Source organism: Sus scrofa, chromosome 15 (genome assembly GCF_000003025.6).
Source record: "Sus scrofa isolate TJ Tabasco breed Duroc chromosome 15, Sscrofa11.1, whole genome shotgun sequence".
Taxonomy (NCBI): domain Eukaryota; kingdom Metazoa; phylum Chordata; class Mammalia; order Artiodactyla; family Suidae; genus Sus; species Sus scrofa.
The window spans coordinates 109,728,050-109,749,295 of NC_010457.5; the positions used below are offsets into that span (position 1 = coordinate 109,728,050).

The window sequence follows — 21,246 nt, forward strand, 5'->3', positions numbered from 1 at the left end:
TAACCCTTGTGAAATGGAACATGCTAGAAGGAAATATGATGATATTCTCTCCCACGAGCTACCTATTTAAGTGCATCTTGGAAAGAACATTGAACAAATTACCTTAATTTGCAAAATTGCCTTCGTGTAACATTTGCAGCTGTTCCACTTCTCAGAAAAATGATTCATATTATTTTAAAGACACGGCAACTTGAACAAGGTCAAAGCTTAATACTTTATGGTAATCAGTAATAAAAACATAAAATTTGAAAAATTTGCAGTCTAAATGCACATTGGATTTTCTAGGAGGTGGCCAGTTACACTAGGAGGGAGCTTCTCGGGTGAAGCTGACTGATAACCTTTTAAAAACATTAATATAGTTTTCTTCTATTTTTCTCTTTCTCCTTTTACTTTACCCCCTCCTTTCTAAATTATTGGGCTCTTTCTATGTAGCCAACCCTTCAAGGAACTTTTAGTTATGTCATTATATAAATAATATATATGTAATTTTTGGCCATGCCCAAGGCATGCATAAGTTCCCAGGCGAGGGGTCAAACCAATGCCACAGCAGTGACAATGCTGGGTTCTTAATCTCCTGAGCCAGTAAGCTATTATTAGTTATATTTTAATGACCAGGAAACACCAAGGTTTGGCGGTTTAAGGACTTCTGGCTTGACTTTGGCACTTTTTCTCACAGTCCCTTGTCTTTCTTTGATATGCCACCTTGGATAAAACATCATTTAACGTCCCTGTGCCTCTTCAAAATGTTTTCCTTCTATAAGAGGGTAATAAAAGTCTGCCCTGCTGGCTTTCTGTTATTCTGGATAATTGAGATAATTAGAACACAAGAACTGGAGAGCATTATTATTTTTATCATATATGAGTCTTGATCACTTTGGTGACCCTCAATATGCAAACTTAGAATAAAGGATCAGAACCAGGTTGTAACTAAAAATGGTCTATTTTTTTTAACTTTAATATTCCTAAAACATATTTCCATATTTTGGTTTTGCATTACACTGATAAAAGATCCACAAGTTGGTCTTTTATGTTTCTCAAGTTGTGGGATAGACCTAGATCAGTTAGATATGGAAAAGCCAGTAATGTATCGTCCTCAAATTGATTTCAATTTAAACTTGACAGTTTATTTATTTATTTCTTTGTCTTTTTAGGGCTGCACTCGCGGCATATGGTGGTTCCTAGGCTAGGGGTCGAATCAGAGCTGTAGCTGCTGGCCTCTGCCGCAGCCACAGCAACTCGGGATCCGAGCCACGTCTGCAACCTACTCCACAGCTCACAGCAACGCCATATGCTTAACCCACTGAGCGAGGCTAGGGATCGAACTGTGTCCTCATGGATCCTAGTCAGATTTGTTTCCACTGAGCCACGCAGGGAACTCTGACAGTTATTTTTTATTCCAATTTAATTATTTGGGTCACTGGATTCTGTGTCTCGTATTATATGACGAGAAAAATGTACTGTGTAACCAAGACTGATGCAAGGCTCTCTAGTGAAGCTTCTTTCTTCATCAACTCAGCCTATTACCACAAAGCAGCCTCATACTATCTGATTAGCTGGATTGCTTCCTTCCTTCTTAGTCTGGGGATTTCTAAAATGGTCTTCTCTGAAATATCATAAAATGTCCTGGATCTCAAAAGAAGGTAGATCTTTGAGATTCTCTGAACTTTTTCCACTTCAAGAGTTGGAATTCTTGAAGAGTCTATTGAAAAAGCATTGAGAGTAGGGGCAAAAATCATAAGTAAAAAATAAAGGGAGAGAAAAGTATTTTCTAAAAAGGCTATAGTTTTATATGCACACAAAGATGCACACATACTATATGTGTTTGCTATCTTAATGTACACAGAATAAGCTGTATTATCATAGCAATGAGGGAAATAAAAACAGGAAAAAAGTATTACCTACAGTCTCACTAGTAATCAACTATTTAGCTCTTTTACTTTTTCACAATACTTTATCCTGGCTTCTAATTCTAATTATAGCTTTTACTGTCTCTAGCAACTTCTTTTCAGAAGCCCACAGCTCTCTTCTTTAGGTGGCAGAGGCTTGAATCATCCCACTGATGTCTGCTCAGATCAGCTTGATGCCTTCCAGGGCTTCTGGGCTCCATTTGTAAAGCATTTTCATGTCTTATTGCTATGCCATTCCGGATACGTTTCCTTCCTTCCTTAAATGAATTCTCCATAAATAAACTGAGTATGTCTTAAAAGCAAAGAAACTTCATCCAAATTTTCCTCTGTTACCCAAACCATGTACATGATAGAGCACAGTTAAAGTGAAATATGTGCTCAGCGGATGTTGTGATTGACAGTATAGATACCTCAATTCAAGTTGCTCACCTTCTACTGAAATATGAAATTCTGTCTTGTAATATTTTCTGAAGTCTGGGAAAATGTGAACTGCCCATTTCCCATATTCAGTTCCAGTTATGTGCACACTCTGTAGAGCTCACAACTCCTTACCAAGCAGTAAAGAATATTGACTGAACACTCATTGTGTGTGAAGCATTTTTGCATGAAAACATACATTCTAGAAAACCTACTTATTTTCTATAAATAGTCATCTTTTTCTCTTGTTTTCAGTCCACATTAATGTTAACTATTCTACTATGTAAGTCCCCATAAAACGTAACTGTGTCTCTTCAGCTTGTAGAATGTACCTTCCCCAAAGCTGAGCATTTATGATTATTTCATAGCATAACAGTGTTGGATGATAAGATGCAAAGCCAGTCTTAGCTGAAGAACTTAAGGATCTTCTGAAGTTATTTAATATGATACCATTAGGTGCCATCTACTAAAAGGAAAGAAAAAAACACCAGAAAAACAAAAGCACATTGTTAAGATGTGTAAATTGTTCTGCAGTGAAGGAGGTTTGTGTATATAATTGAGTTTAGTTGTTTTTGTTTATGGAGCTCCTGTAATTTCCCTGTGCCAGATTCTGAGTCAAAAGAGAAATATCAAAGTGCTTAGGCAACAGCTGTTCCCAGTCCTTTAGGTGGTAATTCTGAGCCCAGGGCTGTGCTTATTCTTGTTGTGAAATGATGCTTTTTGACTGGAAAACCCTGCCTTCTTCCACAGCGCTCTTACCGTGACTACCCTTGTGAAACCAAGTGGTAATCTTCAAGTCTGTTTTATCAGATATCTCGATGGAGAAAATAACCCATCATGACCTTATCACCTTATGTGTGGTTCAGGAACTCTTCTCCCAGGTATTCCTGTGACCTGATTTTATTTTTGAACACATTTCTACAACTCACTCTGTAGTTCCTTCTTTGTAAAAGAAGAGTAATAATCGAAGTAGTCTTTGTTTTCAGTGGGTTTCAGTGATTGCTGGTCAGTCAATTCTGAAATATTTAATAAACCATAAGTGATACAGATGTATGTTATAAAAACTTTATATTTATCCTGGCCATCCTTCTAATTTTTTTTTATCATGTGAAAGAAGTGGGTTAATGTGAAATAAAAACAAATAGTATCCAAAAATGGAACTTGTAAAACAGTAATGATAAAGACTCATTTTTACCTGATTTGAAAATATATTTAAAATTGACAATTCTCTGTAACATTTGGAATGGATGGGCAGTGGGCTCCTACTGTCCAGCACAGGCAACTGGGTGTGATTGGGTCACCTTGCTGTACAACAGAAATAGACGAAAAATTGTAAATCAACTACACTTTAATAAAAAAACTACACTTTTGACTACACTACAGTTGTCAAAACTATATCTGTAACATTTTGTTAAAGAAAAAATAGGAGTTCCTGTCATGGCTCGGTGGAAATGAATCTGACTAGGATCCATGAGGACACAGGTTCCTCTGGAACCTGGCCTCTCTCAGTGGGTTAAGGATCTGGCGTTGCTATGAACTGTGGCGTAGGTTGCAGACGTGGCTCGGATCTGGTGTTGATGTGGCTGTGGCTGTGGCTGTGGCAAGTAGCTATAGGTCTGATTTAACCCCTGGCCTGGGAACCTCCATATGCCGCAGGTGCAGCCCTAAAAAGACCAAAAAAAAAAAAAAAAAAAAAAAAAAAAAAAAGACAAAAGAGAAAAGAAAAAAATGATCAAATGATTCCAGAAGTTGTTTTACTCAAGTTTAGGACAGAGCAGAAATAACAGAATGATAGGGAAAATTAACATGTACCAGGTGTTTATTTTAGTCTAGAAAAGAATCTGTACTTTGTGTACAAATGCAGAATGTATAGCAAAGGAAAGGGAAACAAAATGTAAGAAAAATAACCTAACACCACTGTATGGAAATTACTTAAAACGGATACAGATGTATTAGATGAGTATACTCATTCCATTTGCTATACAGGCAAGGACAATGAATGCTTGAGCAGATCTCAAGCATTTTATTAGAAAATGTGCTGCCTCTCAGCATTGAAATAAATTCAAATGTGAAAACATTCTTCCAGATAAAAGTAATAAAGTCTGTATTTTTTTCCTATGGAGGATTAAGAATGGTGTTGATGGCATTGTACTCATTGTTTCAGTTTTGTGGAGAGTAATCTGTCCATATGTTTGAATCATAATGTTATTGATGATGATGGTAGAGTGATGATAGTGGCGTAGAGCAGACATTGGCTGAGCGAGGGGACATTTAAAGGAAAGCTCTCTATCTTGGCCACATGTATGTGTATGTGATCAGACACGTCATTGGGCACGTCACACAAAGCCCCACAGTTTCTGGTCCAGCTTTTCAGATTCGTTGCTTTTCCTACAAGCCATATTTCCTGGCCATATTTATTAAAATTCGTTTAAAAAGTTTGTTTTCCATATTCATCTTTTACTCTATTTTTATAAATGTCTCTCTTGCTCTCCCAGACCCTGAATGTCTTTACTTCTTCTGGTAGGAAGATTCTTACTCTTTTTTTTTTTTTTTTTTTTGTCTTTTTGTCATTTCTTGGGCTGCTCCTGCGGCATATGGAGGTTCCCAAGCTAGGGGTCCAATCGGAGCTGTAGCCACCAGCCTACGCCAGAGCCACAGCAACGTGGGATCCGAGCCGTGTCTGTGACCTACACCACAGCTCACGGCAACGCCAGATCCTTAACCCACTGAGCAAGGGCAGGGATCAAACCCACAACCCCATGGTTCCTAGTCGGACTCATTAACCACTGAGCCACGACGGGAACTCTGATTCTTACTCATTTTTAAAAACTTTGTTCAAACTGCACTTTGTCACTGAAGGCTTGGTTCCTATGATTCCTTCAACACCTGGAGGCTGGCAGCCCTGCTTATTTCCTTGGAGGCGGCCACTTCCTTGAGGGCAGGGGCTGGGTTTCCAGCTGTCCTTACACACAGCCTGGGACTTGACACCTGTGCGTGGAATGAGAGAATAAAATAAACGAAGGAAAATCACAATATTGACATTATTTGCTAGCTCTTTTGTTAAATTCTGTTAAACTGAGTTGTTACATTGACTCGTTTTAAACTTATTTAACAATGATCAAATTGTATGACTCCCAACAATGTCTTTAAAATGGCGTAAAGCAGTTACTATGTGGCTGTGTTATTTTGTGACAGGATTTTGATGGGGTTTGTACTTGTCTCATTGCTTATTTGCTGTAAAATGAGCCCTTTGCAGGGCACTGTCAGGCTCTTTAGATGGGCAACAGAAATATAGAGATTTGCTTACATTTGAATTCTAAACACTTTTCTTTGGAATTTTTATTGTTTTTCTCTATTTGTTTCGATGTCATAATTTAAGTGTAGTTGTTTTGTTTTATGTGTAGTTTTTCTTTGTGCTACAGTGTATTCTTGTTTATAAAGAAGCTCCAAGGACCACATTTATTAGCTCTTTAGGCCAGGGTGCCATTAATGAGCTCTTCTTTACTGTTTAATATTCTTCAGAGAAAATATGATTTGTCCTCAGGAAGTAAGGCTTTTAAAACTTGTGGAACCCAGAGATGAAAAATGTCCCCTTGACAAATTATTCATCAAATGAAAATTTCCATGCAAAAATTAAGGCTTCAAGACACAGAATAAATTTAGATTAAAGACTCTGTGCTCTTTGTATTAGATAAATAGAGGTTCTTTGCAGGTAACAGAAGCCATACCTAACAAGACAGAACTTTCTCTCTCAAGGAGTTACCTGGATACAGGAAGCTCAGATCAAGGACAATGACCCTCCTCTACATGTTGTTTGGGGTTTGACATGGCATCCTATGGTTGTAGGGATGGACATGCCTTTTCTCTTATCACTCTATTTAAAATTTAATATGTTGGGAGTTCCTATGGTGGCGCAGTGGTTAACGAATCCAACTAGGAACCATGAGGTTGTGGGTTTGGTCCCTGCCCTTGCTCAGTGTGTTAACGATCTGGCGTTGCCGTGAGCTGTGGTGTAGGTTGCAGATGCGGCTCGGATCCTGCGTTGCTGTGGCTCTGGCATGGGCTGGTGGCTACAGCTCCGATTCGACCCGTAGCCTGGGAACCTCCATATGCTGCGGGAGCGGCCCAAAGAAATAGCAAAAAGACCAAAAAAAAAAAAATTTAATATGTTAATTCCCTTTTGATTTTATTTATTGATTATAGAGTGACTATCTATAATATCTGATCAGCAGTCATGCTTGATAAGAAGTTGAAGTCCTGGTTTGTTTGTGGTATTTTATAGGTCAGCATGGCAAAATAGTCCTGCCAATAAATATTCGCTTATTTAATGGTAAGTTCATATACTTGGGAGCAGTGTTGTTAATGGACAACTGTTGGCAAGACCCTTGCAATATGAGTCGGGGAGCTCCCCCTCGGTGCAGGGGAGAATTGGGAATGATCATACATCACGGTGGAAGGGGGGATAGAAATAGTGCTCCTGAAGCCCTGAGGACCAAGAGTTCATTCCCAGCAGGTGTGCGAAGGAGGCTTCATGGAAAGCAGTGCTGTTGGGCTGCCCTGGAAGGATGAGTAATAGGAAGTGGAGGCGGAAGGCAAAGATGAGCATGGGGTGGTACTGGGGGTGGAGGTGGGGTGGAAAGTGTCTGGTTGCCATGCATGTAGCACTTCATAGATGATTTGTGATAACCTCTGTGCCTTAGGAATGAAATCTGGAGGGAGGATGTTTATGAGCAAGGGAGAGGGGGTCTCACATTTATCCTTGCCCCTTCACCCCTTTTTTCTGATAGAGCGACAAAGGAGAATTTTATCTTGGCAAAATAACCTTAGCAAAACTTCACTGGCTTGTTGCTTTACATGGTTCAAGACACTTCTGTGAGCTAGACTCATCTTTAATACCTAGAACACTTGATTCATGTTTAGAAGAGATTATGTTTGTATTTTGAGTTAAGTCACAATAAGGTCAGTATAATAAGGACAATAAGGTGTGCGGATTTTCAAAGGATGACATAAACTCAGAGTATCTATGAAGGGCCTGGTTCTAAGTCCTTTCTGAGTTAAAAGGTTGTGCTATCCCGTTTTCCTGGCACATTCTGCTGATAAATCATTTAGAGAAAGTTCCAGTTCCTGATGAAGAGTGGAGCACTGACATGATTTTTCACTTAGGTGTGCAGAAAGAATCAGTTAGCTTTGTGCACAAAATAGGCTGAAATCAAGCTTTAATTAGTCAGACTTTTGCATAATTCATCACGGTCACTTTGAAGTCCAGTCGAATCTGCTCTTGATTTTTATCATGATGGGTTCCTTTTAAAGAACTAGTTCCTTGCTGCACAGATATTTAGGTCTTCAAAGTAAGACTGTGACAATGCACCTGATCTCTTTTTAAAGAAATGAACTGTTATGTAAGGATCCATAAAGAAACAAATCTGTCCATAAAATTTTTCTTATGAAATATCATTCTTGATATCAGTGCAATCAGCTTTAAAGATAGGAAGTAAGCTAAGGCTCTTTCTGCCTCTTTGAATCCATAGGCTGTCCATCTGGCCCAGGCAAGCTTCCAGATTGAAGCCTTCGGTTCCAAATTCATTCTTGACCTCACACTGAACAAGTAAGTATTTCATTATGACCCTGTTAAGAAGTAAGTGCAATAAACTCTACTTCATGGTGATGGTTTAATCAAGATATGGTCTGTTGTTGAAGCAACTGATATTTTCTAGCTGATTGTGTGTCATATAGCACTTAAAGAAAAATATAAATCCGAAGTTAATTATGTCTTTTTTTTCCTGAAAGAAAAGGCATTTAACGTTTGACTTGTTGAATATCTGAAATACAGTACTTTGATGTTATGGTTTTAAATGGAATAAATATTTGAAGTAATGCTAGTTAATTAAATGTTAACTATAATCATTTCTATATATAGCAAACATGATAAATTACTGACTCAAGTATAATTAGACTTCAGTCTAGAAATTTCTTCCATTTTGACTCTCGATATGCAATTCACATAACTTCTATATGAAGAACAAAGAAAATGATGACTTACAAATACCTCTTTTGAGAAGGTTCTTTGCTTCATAAATTGCTCTAATACAGTTTCTTAGAAACTTTGGTCCTGATGAAGATTTACCCCATTTTTCTCTGAGCATGTGTTTATGTTGATATTTAAATGCTATTTCCCCAGTTGGAGCCAGTTGCACAGATGTCTTTGTACAAAGCACAAACAAGAGCAGGGCTCTAATTGAGCTAGCAGTGAGCCTTTCTTTGGTAAAGAGATTTCCTGTATGGTTTTCTTTACTTTAAGAAGCTCCAGTCAATATTTTAAACTCTCATCAGTATTTTGACCAGGACTGCATTTTTTTGCCAGAGAAATACCACATAATGCTATCAGACACCATAATGAAGGTGACCGCAGCCAATATCTGAGAATTGCAAAAGACCATAAAGAACAACTATTACATTTCTTGTATGCCAAATTCTGTGAGCTCTGCAGAAAAAAAATGCAGAGTCAGCTTGGGTGCTCCTTACTCAAGTGTAATTGCAGCTTTAAGTCAGAATGAATCAGCAGAACTCAGAAATTCCTGTGTTAAAGATATTGCAGGTTTTCCTCTTTGAGTCTGTTGAAGATTGGTTGAGTTCCTTTTCACGGTGCTGGGTCAGCACTGCGCCTGCCTAAGAGATTTGTCTTACCAAATCTTAGACTATGTTGAGTAGCAAGACATGGCTAATTTTAGTTTGTTTCGATCTTCTGTTCCTTTAAGTCTTACTGCAGTGGAGACTGTCACTCCAGATTGTACTTTGGTGATAGCAACCAACATTGCTATATGTCTGAACATTGAAACATCTTGGCCGTAGCAGAACTTTCCAGAGGACTGAGAAAGGGTCATGTGGGGATGTCCAGGGTACTTAGAGATGCATCAGAAAATTATTTGCCAGTAATACTTAATATGCAGACAAATCAAGTTGAATCCTACTATGAGCAGTCCTAGCTTTAAGGAGCTTATTGTCTAGTTGGGAGAGGTCAATAGTTAAACTTATAATTTTAGAGGAATATGAAATATGAAATTTTGGATTATGTTGGAGATAAACATGTAATGCTGTGGTAGCACTAAAGAAAGGGAGCTCTTCAGGCTGGAGGAGTGTGAAATGGCATCTTAAGAAAGGTGATGCTTGTGTTACATCTTGGAGGACAAGTGCTAGTGAGGAAGGGAAGTGTTGGGGATGGATGGGAGAGAGAGAGAGAATGGAGAATTATGCTCTAGGCAGAGGAGAGAGTGTGGGCTAAGGAGGCAGGGCCATGTAGCAGTGTGGCATGTGAAAAGGAGCATGAATCTTTTGTTGAATTTCTTAGCAAATTACTAGGTTGACACAGAAGGAGATGAGTCAGAAGAGGTAGGCCAGGGACAGCTCAACTCATGGAAGATCTTGCATGTCATGCTCAATTTCTTGGCTACCAACCCCTAAATGGCGAAAAATGAAGTAATGGGAATAAACAGTAGTACTACTCTGAGGAAGTGCTAAAATGCATGGAAAGGGAATGCTTTTAAGAAATCTTCATTTGATAAAATCATTAGGATTGTTTGGATGTAGATGACAAGGCAGAAAAAGAGTTGAACTTAGCAGGTGCCTTGATGGCATGGCTGGGTGCAAGGTGGGATCCAGCTCAAATGGGCAGCACAGGGAACAAACGGGTTAAATGGTGAAGAGAAAAGTAGACATAATTGATTTAAGGGGCTTTGGGTCATACATGAAGCCAGGTGTGGGTGGTAGGTAGATATAACAGTGTGAAGCTCAGGGAAGAGGTGGGGCTGGAGAGAGTAGAGTTGAAAGCACTTTCCATATGAGCATTAATGGCAAACACAGTTGTGAAGAAGATTGCCCTGGGAGGGCGGGTAAAATAAGGAGAGCATAAACTAGGAAGGTAGTTAAGAGTTGAGGAGAGGAAGAGGAGCCAGTGAAGGATGACAATGAATGACTTGGGTAGTGGGAGGAGAATCAGGAGAATGATTGAATAGAGAGTTTCAAAACAGAGAGATGTGGTATATAGCCTCCCATGCAGTGGAATGATCTAGTGAGATAAGGAGTAAAGATTGCCTCTGTATTTACCCATGAAATACTCTCTGATGGTCTAAAGGCAGCATTTGTCAGTGAACATCGGGGCAAAAACAGGATTATAGTGGGCTGGGGGTGATTGAGAGGAGATGGTGTGGTGATAGCCGTACTCATTGGGAAAGTTTGAGTCAGAAGGAAAGAGAGCTAGCATAGTAGCCAGAAGAAGACATTGGGGGTCAAAGAAGGGGTTTTTAGGGATACTAGAGCAAGTGTTAGGCTAAGAGATGGAGCTGATAAGAGGGAGAGTTGAAGATACAGAAGAGAGAGGACAAAACTTATGTAACTAGGTCTGAGTGAAGATAGAAGGGAGTGAGATCAAGAACACAAGGGCAGAACAGGGGAGACAGTTCATTCCTAACTTGTGTGACGGTACTAGGGTGTGTTATAGGCAGGTAGAGATTGCTTTGCAGGAGGAGGGATGGAATTCAGGAAATACATCTCTGAAGATGTCCTTCATCTAGGAGATGGCCTTTTCTGCCATAGGGATTGGGATGGAGAGGAAGAGGGAGTTGCGGCTTGAGGAAAATGAGGAAAGTTTAAGCTAATGCTGAGAAAAATGGGTGAGGAAGCTCACTAAGATCATGTTAAAGAATTTATGAGCAATCTTCATTAGAAGTCCTATGTTATGTGTTGGTCTTAGTGTCACTGTCCCTGATGGTGTTTTATTATTATTATTTTAACCTGGAGTGTTCCACCAACTCCATCACCGCCGTGTGTGAGGGAGGAAGGCAGATTGTGGTATGGATCAAGGTTCAGTTTTTCTGGTGGTAACTCAGAGGAAGAACAGGGGAGGCAGGGATCTTTGAATACTTGTGAATAACTCAGGTGGTTAAGTAACAGAATCCAGTCTGAGTAGGAAGGGACATGAGGTCAAGAGAGGCTTCTGGACTGGGAAAAAATGGAGGTCTCTGTAGAGAAAAGTAAATGCAGTGAGAGGGAGACCATGAAAGCTGTAACCACATGGTATCTCCTCTGTGCAGGGTCCTGAGCCTTCTGAGTGCAGTGTGTGTGCAATACTTGTATGACCTCCAGACATGAGGGAATTGGCTAAGAGTAAGACAAGCGTTGGCCCGGTGGGTCTCTAGTTTAAAGAACTTTCAATGGCTTGAATCAACTAAAGTCCGATTCAGTAGAATAAACTTAAAGAGTCAAGAGAGTTTTAAAATCAGTCATGGAGGAAGAGCTTCTGGGCAACGAGAGATCTCATTTCTGCCAAAGGGGGTCATTGCCACACTACTTACAACAATTTTATTTTATTTTGTTATTATTATTATTATTATTATTATTATTATTATTATTATTATTATTTTGGCTGTGTCCATGGCATGCAGAAGTTCCCAGACCAGGGTTCAAGATTCCAGGGTTCAAGTCCAGGGTTCAAGACCTATTCCACAGCATTGACTGGAGCCACAACAGTGACAATGCTTGATCCTTAACCCACTGAGCTGCCAGGGAACTCCTTTACAAAAATTTTAATTTGTTAAGGAAGGGAAGGGGAAATGCTATAGAGAAAGTATGTGGGCTCAGTGAAGGAATGAAACAAAGATATTAACATAAACTAGTAAAAATGGTAGCCTTGGAATCTGAGTGGTTAAAGACCTCACCAGGCCTGGACTGCCAGCTTGTGAAGACTGCCCCAATGTGAATTCCTAAGAGGAGAGCCTTTTTGAGTCTGTGCTTTCACAAATTGAATGAGTAAGGCCTTGGTGTGCTGAAACATCTCATGGCAGAGGTGCATGTTTTATCTATTTGTTCAACAAATGTTGAGTGAGCGCCTGCTGTATGCCTACAATTGCTTTAGGTACCACTGCTGCTGGGAATGAGATGGGCAAAGTCTCTGTCTCCCCCAGTGGAGCTTTGTTCAGGGGACGAGACAGACAGTGAGCCACTGAATAAGGACAAGGGCATTGAAGAACATACGGCTGGGCTATGGGATGGGGAAGGACTTCAGTTGGGGTGGCCAGTGTGTTTTAGAGGTCACAGAAGCCAGAGGTCTGCCTGTGTAGACACTGAGCTGAGACCTGATTGTCCAAGATGAGAACCACATGCAGCGGGAAGGTGAAGGGCCTGTGAGACAGCAGCTGCTGAGGAGGATGTGGAATGTTCAGGAAGGACTGAGACTGGTGTGACTGGAGTGCAGTGCTGGGCAGGGGATGGTGGGAGATGGAGGAGGTAAGATCAGAGAGGAAGCCATGTGGTCAGACCGTGCAGGGGCCGTTGTCCACGGTGAGGCGTTTGGGTGAAATGCACTGTGGGTGCAGTAAGCATGGGCATCACACCATAGGCTTTACATTAATTTTTTTTTTTTTGTCTTTTTAGGGCCACACCTGCAGCACATGGAAGTCCCCAGGCTAGGGGTCAAATTGGAGCTGTAGCCACCAGCCTCTGCCACAGCCAGAGTGATGCCAGATCCGAGCCACATCTGTGACCTACACCACAGCTCACAGCAACGCTGGATCCTTAACCCACTGAGCAGGGGATCAGGGATCGAACCTCACAGCCTCATGGATACTGGTCGGGTTCTTAACCAGCTGAGCCACAGCAGGAACTCTGAATTTACTTTTTTTTTTTTTTTTTTTTTTTTTAGCCTGAAAGTCCTAGCTGTGGTTTCAGAGGACCTTTGGTCATATTCCTTCCAGGATACTCCCCTTTTCAATTTGTTTTGATGCTTTTGGTTACAGAAGGTTTCAAAAGGATTATGAGATTGACAATTCCTAATGTGTATTGATCCTCAGCGGTCCCCAAGGATTGTCTGAGGATTGTCTCTCTGATATGTGTGATTGGAATTATGCCATATTACCTATAATCAGATTTGCTGGTGTCTTCAGCAAATGTGAATTGGGAATAACTGCGATCAGAGCTACGTAATGGTTGAGCGCTTTGGTTCTGGAGTCAAACAGAGCTGGGTTTGAATCTGGAGGCTGTCACTTACTAGCTGTGTGACCTTGGGCACATTTCTTCTTTTTTAGTAGTAGCTTGAGGTGCAGTTCACACGCTGTAAGATTCACTACTTTAAAGTGACCCAGTCAGTGGTTTTTATTATACTCTCAGAGTCATTCAGTTATTACTACCATCTAATTCTAGAACGTTCTTGGTGGCCTAGAAAGAAACCCCTGGACCTACGGCAGTCACTCCCCATCCCTCTCTCTCCCAAGCTTCTGGCAACTGCTCATCTACTTTCTTCTGCTATGAATTTTCCTATTCTGGACATTTCGTATAAATGGATTTATACGACTTGTGACCTCTTGTGACTGGCTTCCTTACGTAGTGTAAGGTTTTCAAGGTTCATCTGTATTGTAACTGAGAAACGTGCCATTGTATGGATATATTCTTAGCCTCTTAAGCTTTAGTTTCCTTCTTAGGGTGTTGTAAGGACCAACTGAAATAATGTGTGGTACTTATTTGTGTCTGCTCATTGGAAGGGCAGGCTCTGCTCTGTGGACTGAATTCCCCCTGAAGCTTCTCCTGAAGCTTTAACCCGCAATGTGACAGCACTTGGAGACAGAGCTTCTAAGGAGGTAATTAAGGTTAAATGAGGTCATACAGTGGAGCGCTGAGCTGATAGGATCAGCGTTGTATGGAAGCGACCCTGGAGAGCTTGCTCTCCTCACATGGCTCTCTCTGCATGTGAGCACACAGCAAGAAGGCAGCCGTCTGCAAGCCAGGAAGGGAGTCCTCTCCAGGAATTGAATCAGCCAGCACCTTGTTCTTGGATTTCTAGTCTCCAGAAGTGTAAGGAAGACATTTCTGCTATTTAAACCACCCAGTTTATGGTATCTTGTAATCACAGCCATATTTGTATTAATGCTTAATTATTATTACCACAGCAAGGCAGTCACTGGGCTGGGAGTAGGTGGATTCAGGATTGAAAAAGACAGTCACTCATCTCATGGAGCTTATTATGATCTAATGAGAAAAGCACAAGTCTTGGCTTTGGTATTTTTTTTTTTTTGTCTGACTTTTGTATATGAGGGTGGTATGTTATGTATTCTTTCTCCTGTGGATGCTGGACTGAAGAGAAAACTGGAGACAGTGTGGCAAGCCAAGGTAGGTATGCATTCAAGGTGATGAACACTAAGAATTCCAACAATGCACTTCTGTTGAGTTGAAAACATATTTTGATGTGTTTGGTCCTTCTCCAGTTGTCCTACAGCTGCTTAGCAGAAGCCTATTAAAAACATGACAAGACTTGTAAGTCATTAACTATTTTATTCTCCATCTGATTGTATCTGATGTGAATGCTGAGGCCTTCAATACGCTCTCCTGTCTATTGTGAAGTGAAATCTGTGGGATCTTTCTGGCCTCTGCCTGGTGCAGAGAGGGAAGAAATCCTAGGGTGTGTTAGGTACAAAGTCTTGTTGGTAAAAATGGCAGAACACCTACTCCAGGGAGAGAATAAGGGGGTCTTACAAACCTCTCCTGTACGTTTTTCTTGAACAGTGTCTGGGAGAGCTCTGATTGGGTGAAATCAGTGTAAGACATCTGTATCGAATAGCTGTATCTTAGAACTAAGGAGAGGATCTAAAACTTGGAGAGTAAGGACTTTGTTTCACAGGACCAAGGGAACCAAGAGAATCAACTTTGATTTTGGACCAAGGATGAAACGCTAAATGCCTTATCATTATTGTCAAACATGTGCCAAGCTAAAAGAATTGTGCACGTGTAATTGTCAGTTGTCTATGGTTTGCACTCCATACTGCAGTGTGAGCAGAGGGTTCTGTCGTGAAGGGGCCACCCTAGGAGAACTGCAGGGGAGGGTTGTGGAGGAGCAAGTGTGGTCTCTGGAGGACACTCTTCTCAATCTCTCCATTTCCCCGGGAGGGTAGAGGCTGAAGAACAATTCCCAGGCGATACTGGATAAGGAGGGCACCACAGGAGATGTGTCACCCTGCCTTGAGGACCACTCTTAGTTCCTCCCTGCATGCTCATCTCAGCATCTGGGAGAAGAGGACCCCATAGAAGCTTTCTCCTTCTTAGGGAAGTTCTAGTGAAGGACTTCTTTTTATCAACTCTTTAAACCTTCTCTCTACCACTTCTTGTTTCTCTGTAGGGGAGGAAGAGCAATCGGGCAAAGCCTGACATCCACTGGGCCATGAGTTAGGGTTACTTTATCTAAAATGATGGAATGAGGCTTGAGAGCTTCTCAGGCTAAAATATCTGCTCCTGGGAGAGATAAGGAATCCCTTGGTGCTTCTAGATCGACTCAGACCAAATATTCAGGTATTTGCTGTTGTTACTCTAGCTCCTCTGCTTGGAACAGAGTAGCCAGGTCAAATCTGATGCCTCTGTAGACTCACTGGGAAGCCCCTTTATTCTTAGGTTCCAGCCACAGCCTTCAGTCTCACTTCATTAGGAGAATTGTATTCGGAGGTCAAACCTTGTCTTGGCCCCGTCCTTGGTGTACATTTTGTATTGACTAGAACGTGGAATGGTAACTTGCTTCTCAACAAAGGTTAAACTTCTCATTGTATGTAATCACACGTGGAGTCTAAAAAATGAAAGGAATGCGTACAACAAAGCAGAAACAGACTCACAGATACAGAGATTAGTGGTTGCCAGGGGTGTGGGGGGAGGGCAAGATAGAGGTGGGGGATGAAGAGGCCCAAACTACTATGTACAGAGTGAATAAGCTACAAGGATGTATTATATAACATAGAGACTATAATCATTATCTCATAATAACTTTAAATGCAGTGTAATGTATACAAATATTGAATCATTGTGTTGGATACTTGAAACTCATATAATAATGGAAATAAACTGTATTTCAATAAAAAAAGGTTAAGGCCTCTGTAACCTTCAATAAATTCAATGGAGAGACATTGCTAGATTTGAGTCATCCCTAGATTGGGCCTTAGGATATATATGTAGAGAGTGATGACATTTGTGGTTGGGTCACCAAGAATTTCAGAATAGGAAAATCAGCGCAGCATCCTCGGTTCAGAGGAGTGCACAGACCTCAACTACAACCCTCGTCTGTGCAGGGATCGTTGCTTCTCATCTATGCAGGGATCGTTGCCTTGACGCGCAGTGACGTTTCCCTTCACCCAGCGGTAGTGTTCAAGCTTTGTACTAATGGGTCAGGAGAATGGTAGGGTAGTGTGAGGATTCGGATGATTGAAGTGGTCTTAGCGTCTCCGCATGGAAAGGGATCACACTGAAGAAGTGTCGAGTAAGAATAAAAGTATGGGAGTTCCCAATGTGGCTCAGTGGGTTAAGGACCTGATGTTGTCTCTGTGAGGATATGGGTTTGATCCCTGGCCTCCCTCAGTGAGTTAAGGATTCAGCGTTGCCATGAGCTGTGGTGTAGGTCACAGATGTAGCCCGGATTCCGTGTTGCTATGGTTGTGGTGTAAGCTGGCAGCTGCAGCTCTGATTTCCACCCCTGGCCTGGGAACTTCCGTATACTGCAGGTGCAATTGTAAAAATTAAAAAAAAAAAAAAGAATGACAGTAGGATGAACAGGTTGAAGTAATACATCCAGTACGGTCTGGATTTGGGATAAGATCTTTGTTCTGATTTTTGAGGAGCCAGGGGAATTCAATTTAAGATAAATATCTAGAAAATGCTGATTTAAGGAAGGATATGCACATAGTAATTAGCTCATTAAAAATAGTTCATGCAGTGCTTTTGAAAGAAGAAAACAGCCGTATTGATGTCGTTTCAGTTAGATTAAATAAAAACTCTGACCTTTGTGCCAGTTAGCATGGTTAATTCATTCTTTCTTCAGAGCTGTGTAAGAGTCCCTTCTTTCCGAGAGCCCACAGTAGAGAGAGCAGATGAAAAAGTATGCAGATTGTATTAAATGTGATCAGAGTTACTTGAGAGGCCTTGGTGCTGAGAGGTTTTATGGGGAAGATGGGATTTAATATTTGTCTTAAAGGATGTTGTCTTGGTTTTGATTCCCCTGGTAGCAGAGCCTGAGATAAGAATTCCAGGAAATATCTTTAGGGAGCCAGGGAATGAGATGTGGAAGGGAAGGGAGCTAAAAAAGGGTGATTTCCCACATGCCCAACTGGGGCTCATTCCCACTGAGGAAACCCTGGGAGCCATGGATTCATCCTCTAGAACATGCCAGAATATTTTCCGACGGAGGAGCAAGGAAGTTGGAGTTTTGTCCACTCTCTGCCCGTCTGTTGTTGACTGAGAGCTCTTTCTGCGAACAGTAACTCTTCAGTGTATCCCTCATGCCTCCTGGAGGGTAGAAAAAAGCCAAGACTCAGGTATTTCTAGTCACCTGTCTTCAGCGTGTTAAGGTGGCTGCTGAGCTCACGTGGGCAGGACATATCAGAGTCTGTCACGGATGCTTCAGTGTGAAAGGATGTGAGAGGAAGAAAGGCGCATTGCATGGGGGAAATGGCAGAGCAAGGGTTTGGGAGCAGGAGAGCCTCGAACTCCTGGTATGAATGAAGGCAGAGAGAACCCCTCTGCTAAAAGAGGCTTGAACCATTGAGCAGCAGATGGAAGGTAAGCTGCCTGTTTGGAGTCATTGGATTCAGAGGAGGAATTTCAGTCTCCTTCTGTTGAAAGTTTTTTCAGCTCTGCAAATTTGGAGATTTGAACTTAAAATTTGGTTTCTAAGAAGAAACATGGGGAGGAGAAACAGGCTTCCTGCCCCATTTTCCTTTTGTGAATGAATAGGAGCAGGAATTTGGAGCTGCGGCTGATGAGTGAGGCAAATCCCCCTATCCTATAGCCCAGTGGGGGCCGGGGGCGGTCTTGTCTTAGATCTTGGCTTGTGAGTTGGTTTGACTCCTGACCTAGGGCTGGCTGGCCGTGTGTGTCATTGTGACACCCACTTCTCTCCTGCTATCTGCCCATCGGTCTTACAGCTGGAGTTTCTCCACTCATCTGAGAGAGAGAAGGCACTGGCTTTTCAGAATTCAGGCTTTTGGTCTTAAACTTGCTGCCGAAGCTGCCAGCGAAGGCATGTTTTCTGGGTTTGAGTCTCGAGGAGTTAGAAATGATGAGAAACATTGCTTTCCATTTCAGGATTCTGTGTCTTTAAGATGCTGCTAATGCATAGGCTAAAGGCTTTGTTCTCCTAACTTCAGGGGTCTGTAGAAGGAAGGATTTCTACAACAGTAGTAAAGATGGTGCTAGACCCAGTGCTAAGCCCTTTACTCATATCCTCTAATCTAAATCCTATCATGAACACTGCCAGAAAGGTGTGCCAATCTCCAGCAACCTGAGGCCTGGTGACATTCAGTCATGTGCTGGAATGCAGCATGGGCCATCCATCTGGAGCCTTCTTTTGTGGCTGCTTGGATTACAGCCCTGGACCATTGATTTACAAAGAGCTGGGCATAATTCTAATGATTGCTCATCTCTTCACATTAAATGAGAAAAAAATAATTTAACTACTTTAGTCAATTTAAACAATGTAAAGAAAATGCAAATAAAAATCATTAAAAAAAAAAAAAAACCCAATGCAATTTACAGGAAAAAAAAAAGAAAATGCAGAAGGCCCAAACAGGGTCTAAAATAATCCTGTTTCTAAAAAAATTTTTATTCCACTGTGGTTGCACCAATTTACATTCACACATGTATGAGGGTTCCCTTTTCTCCTCATCCTTGCCAACCAGCACTACCAGGCATGTCACTCTAACAGGCGTGAAGTGATATCTCGTTGTGGTTTTGATTTATATTAGTTAGTAATATTGAACATTTTTTCATGTACTTGTTGGTTGTCTGTATATCTCCTTTTTTTTTTTTTCCAAGGGCCACACCTGTGGCATATGGAAGTTCCCAGGCTAGGAATAGAATCGGAGCTGCAGCTGCTGGCCTATGCCACAGCCACAGCAACATCAGATCCTTAACCCACTGAATGAGGCCAGGGACTGAACCCGCATCCTCATGGATACTAGTCAAGTTTTTAATCCAATGAGCCACGAAGGAAACTCCGCCTATTTTTTAATTGGGCTGTAGGATTTTGGCTGTTGAGTTGTATGAGTTGTTTATATATTTTGGATATTAACCCCTTATCAGATATATGATTTGCAAATATCTTTTCTCATTTCATAGGTTGTCTTTTTGTTTTGTTAATAGTTTCTTTTGCTGCATAGAAGCTTTTAGTTTAATGTAGTCCCATCTGTTTATTTTTCCTTTTGTTTGTCTTGCCTGAGGACATATCTCCAGAAAAGTATCACTAAGACTGATGTCGAAGAATATATTTCCTGTACTTTCTCCTAGGAATTTTATGGTTTCTGAAAGTACGTTCAAGTCTTTAGTTCATTTTAAGCTAAATTTTGTATATGGTGTGAGATAATGGTCTAGTTCACTTTTTTTGCCTATGATGGTCCAGTGTTCCAATACTATTTATTGAAAAGACTATCCTTTCTCCATTGTATGATCTTTACTCCTTTGTTGTAAATCGTCGATATATATTGTGAGTTTATTTCTGGGTCATTGCTTCTAGTTTATGGATCTGCATAACTGTTTTCTGTCAATACCGTGCTGTTTTTATTGCTATAGCTTTTAAATATAGTTTGAAGTTAGGGTGTGTAATACCTCTAGCTTTGTTGTTTTTTCCTCAGGATTCCTTTGGCTATTTGGGAACTTTTATGGTTACATATAAATTTTAGAATTTTTTTGTTCTATTTCTATGAAAAATAACCTTGGAATTTTTGATAGGGATTGCACTGAATCTGAAGATTGCTTTAGGTAATATGACCCTTTTTTTAAATAGTTATTTCCCTAGTACAATTTTTTTTTCTACTGTACTGCATGGTGACCCAGTTACACATACATGTACACATTCTATTTTCTCACATTATCATGCTCCATCATAAGTTCCCAGTGCTACATAGCAGGATATCATTGCTAATCCATTTCAAAGGCAATAATTTGTATCTATTAACCCCAAGCTCCCCAACCACCCCACTCTATCCTCCTCCCCGTTGGCAACCACAATTCTATTCTGCAAGTCCGTGATTTTCTTTTCTGCAGAAAGGTTCATTAGTGCCTTATATTAGATTCCAGATATAAGTGATGTCATATGGTATTTGTCTTTCTCTTTCTGACTTCACTTGATATGAGAGGTAATATGACCCATTTAACACTCTTCATTCTTCCAGTCCATGAGCACAAAATATCTTTCAATTTATTTGTGTCTTCTTCAATGCATTCTTTCTTCTTCTGTCTTAATAGTTTCCAGAGTGCTAGTCTTTCATCTACTAGTTAAATTTATTACTGGGTATTTTATTCTTTTTGTCGTGATTGTTAACAGGATTGTTTTTTAAATTTCTCTTTCTGCTAGCTCATTGTTATCATTAGAAATGTAAGAGATTTTTACAAAAAATTTTTATAATAGTTGATTTACAATGTTCTGTCAATTTCTGCTGTACAGCAAAATGACCCAGTTATACATTTATATACATTATTTTTTCACATTATCCTCCATCATGTGAGATTTTTGCATATTGATTTTGTATTCTGCAACTTTACTATTGTTTTTGTTATTTCTAGTAGTTTTTTGGTGTGGAATCTTTCGGGTTTTCTATATACAAAATCATGTCATCTGCAACTAGTGACAGTTTTACTTCTTTCCACTTTGGATGCCTCTTATTTCTTTTTCTTGCTTAATTGCTCTTGCTAGGACTTCCAAAACTATGTTGAATAAGAGTGGTAAGAGTGGGCATCCTTATCTTCTTCCTGAGGGATAGCTTTCAGTTTTTCGTCATTGAGTGTGATGTTAGCTGTGGGTTTGTCATACATGGCCTTTGTTATGCAGAGGTACACTCCTTCTATACCCATTTTATTGAGTTTTTGATGTTGAATCTTGTCATATGTTTTTTCTGCATTTATTGAGATCATC

At 40.5% G+C, this 21,246-nt stretch overlaps 1 protein-coding gene across 4 annotated transcripts in view; it reads left to right on the forward strand.

The window, feature by feature from the left end:
- The window catches only part of ADAM23 (ADAM metallopeptidase domain 23), a 190,905-nt gene that overhangs the window by 32,800 nt on the left and 136,859 nt on the right, over positions 1–21,246 (forward strand). For all 4 annotated transcript variants that reach the window (XM_021076147.1, XM_021076146.1, XM_021076148.1 and 1 more), the window contains exon 3: positions 7,853–7,929. In XM_021076147.1, coding sequence (XP_020931806.1) covers positions 7,853–7,929 — 77 coding nt within the window. The remainder of the gene's footprint in view (positions 1–7,852; positions 7,930–21,246) is intronic.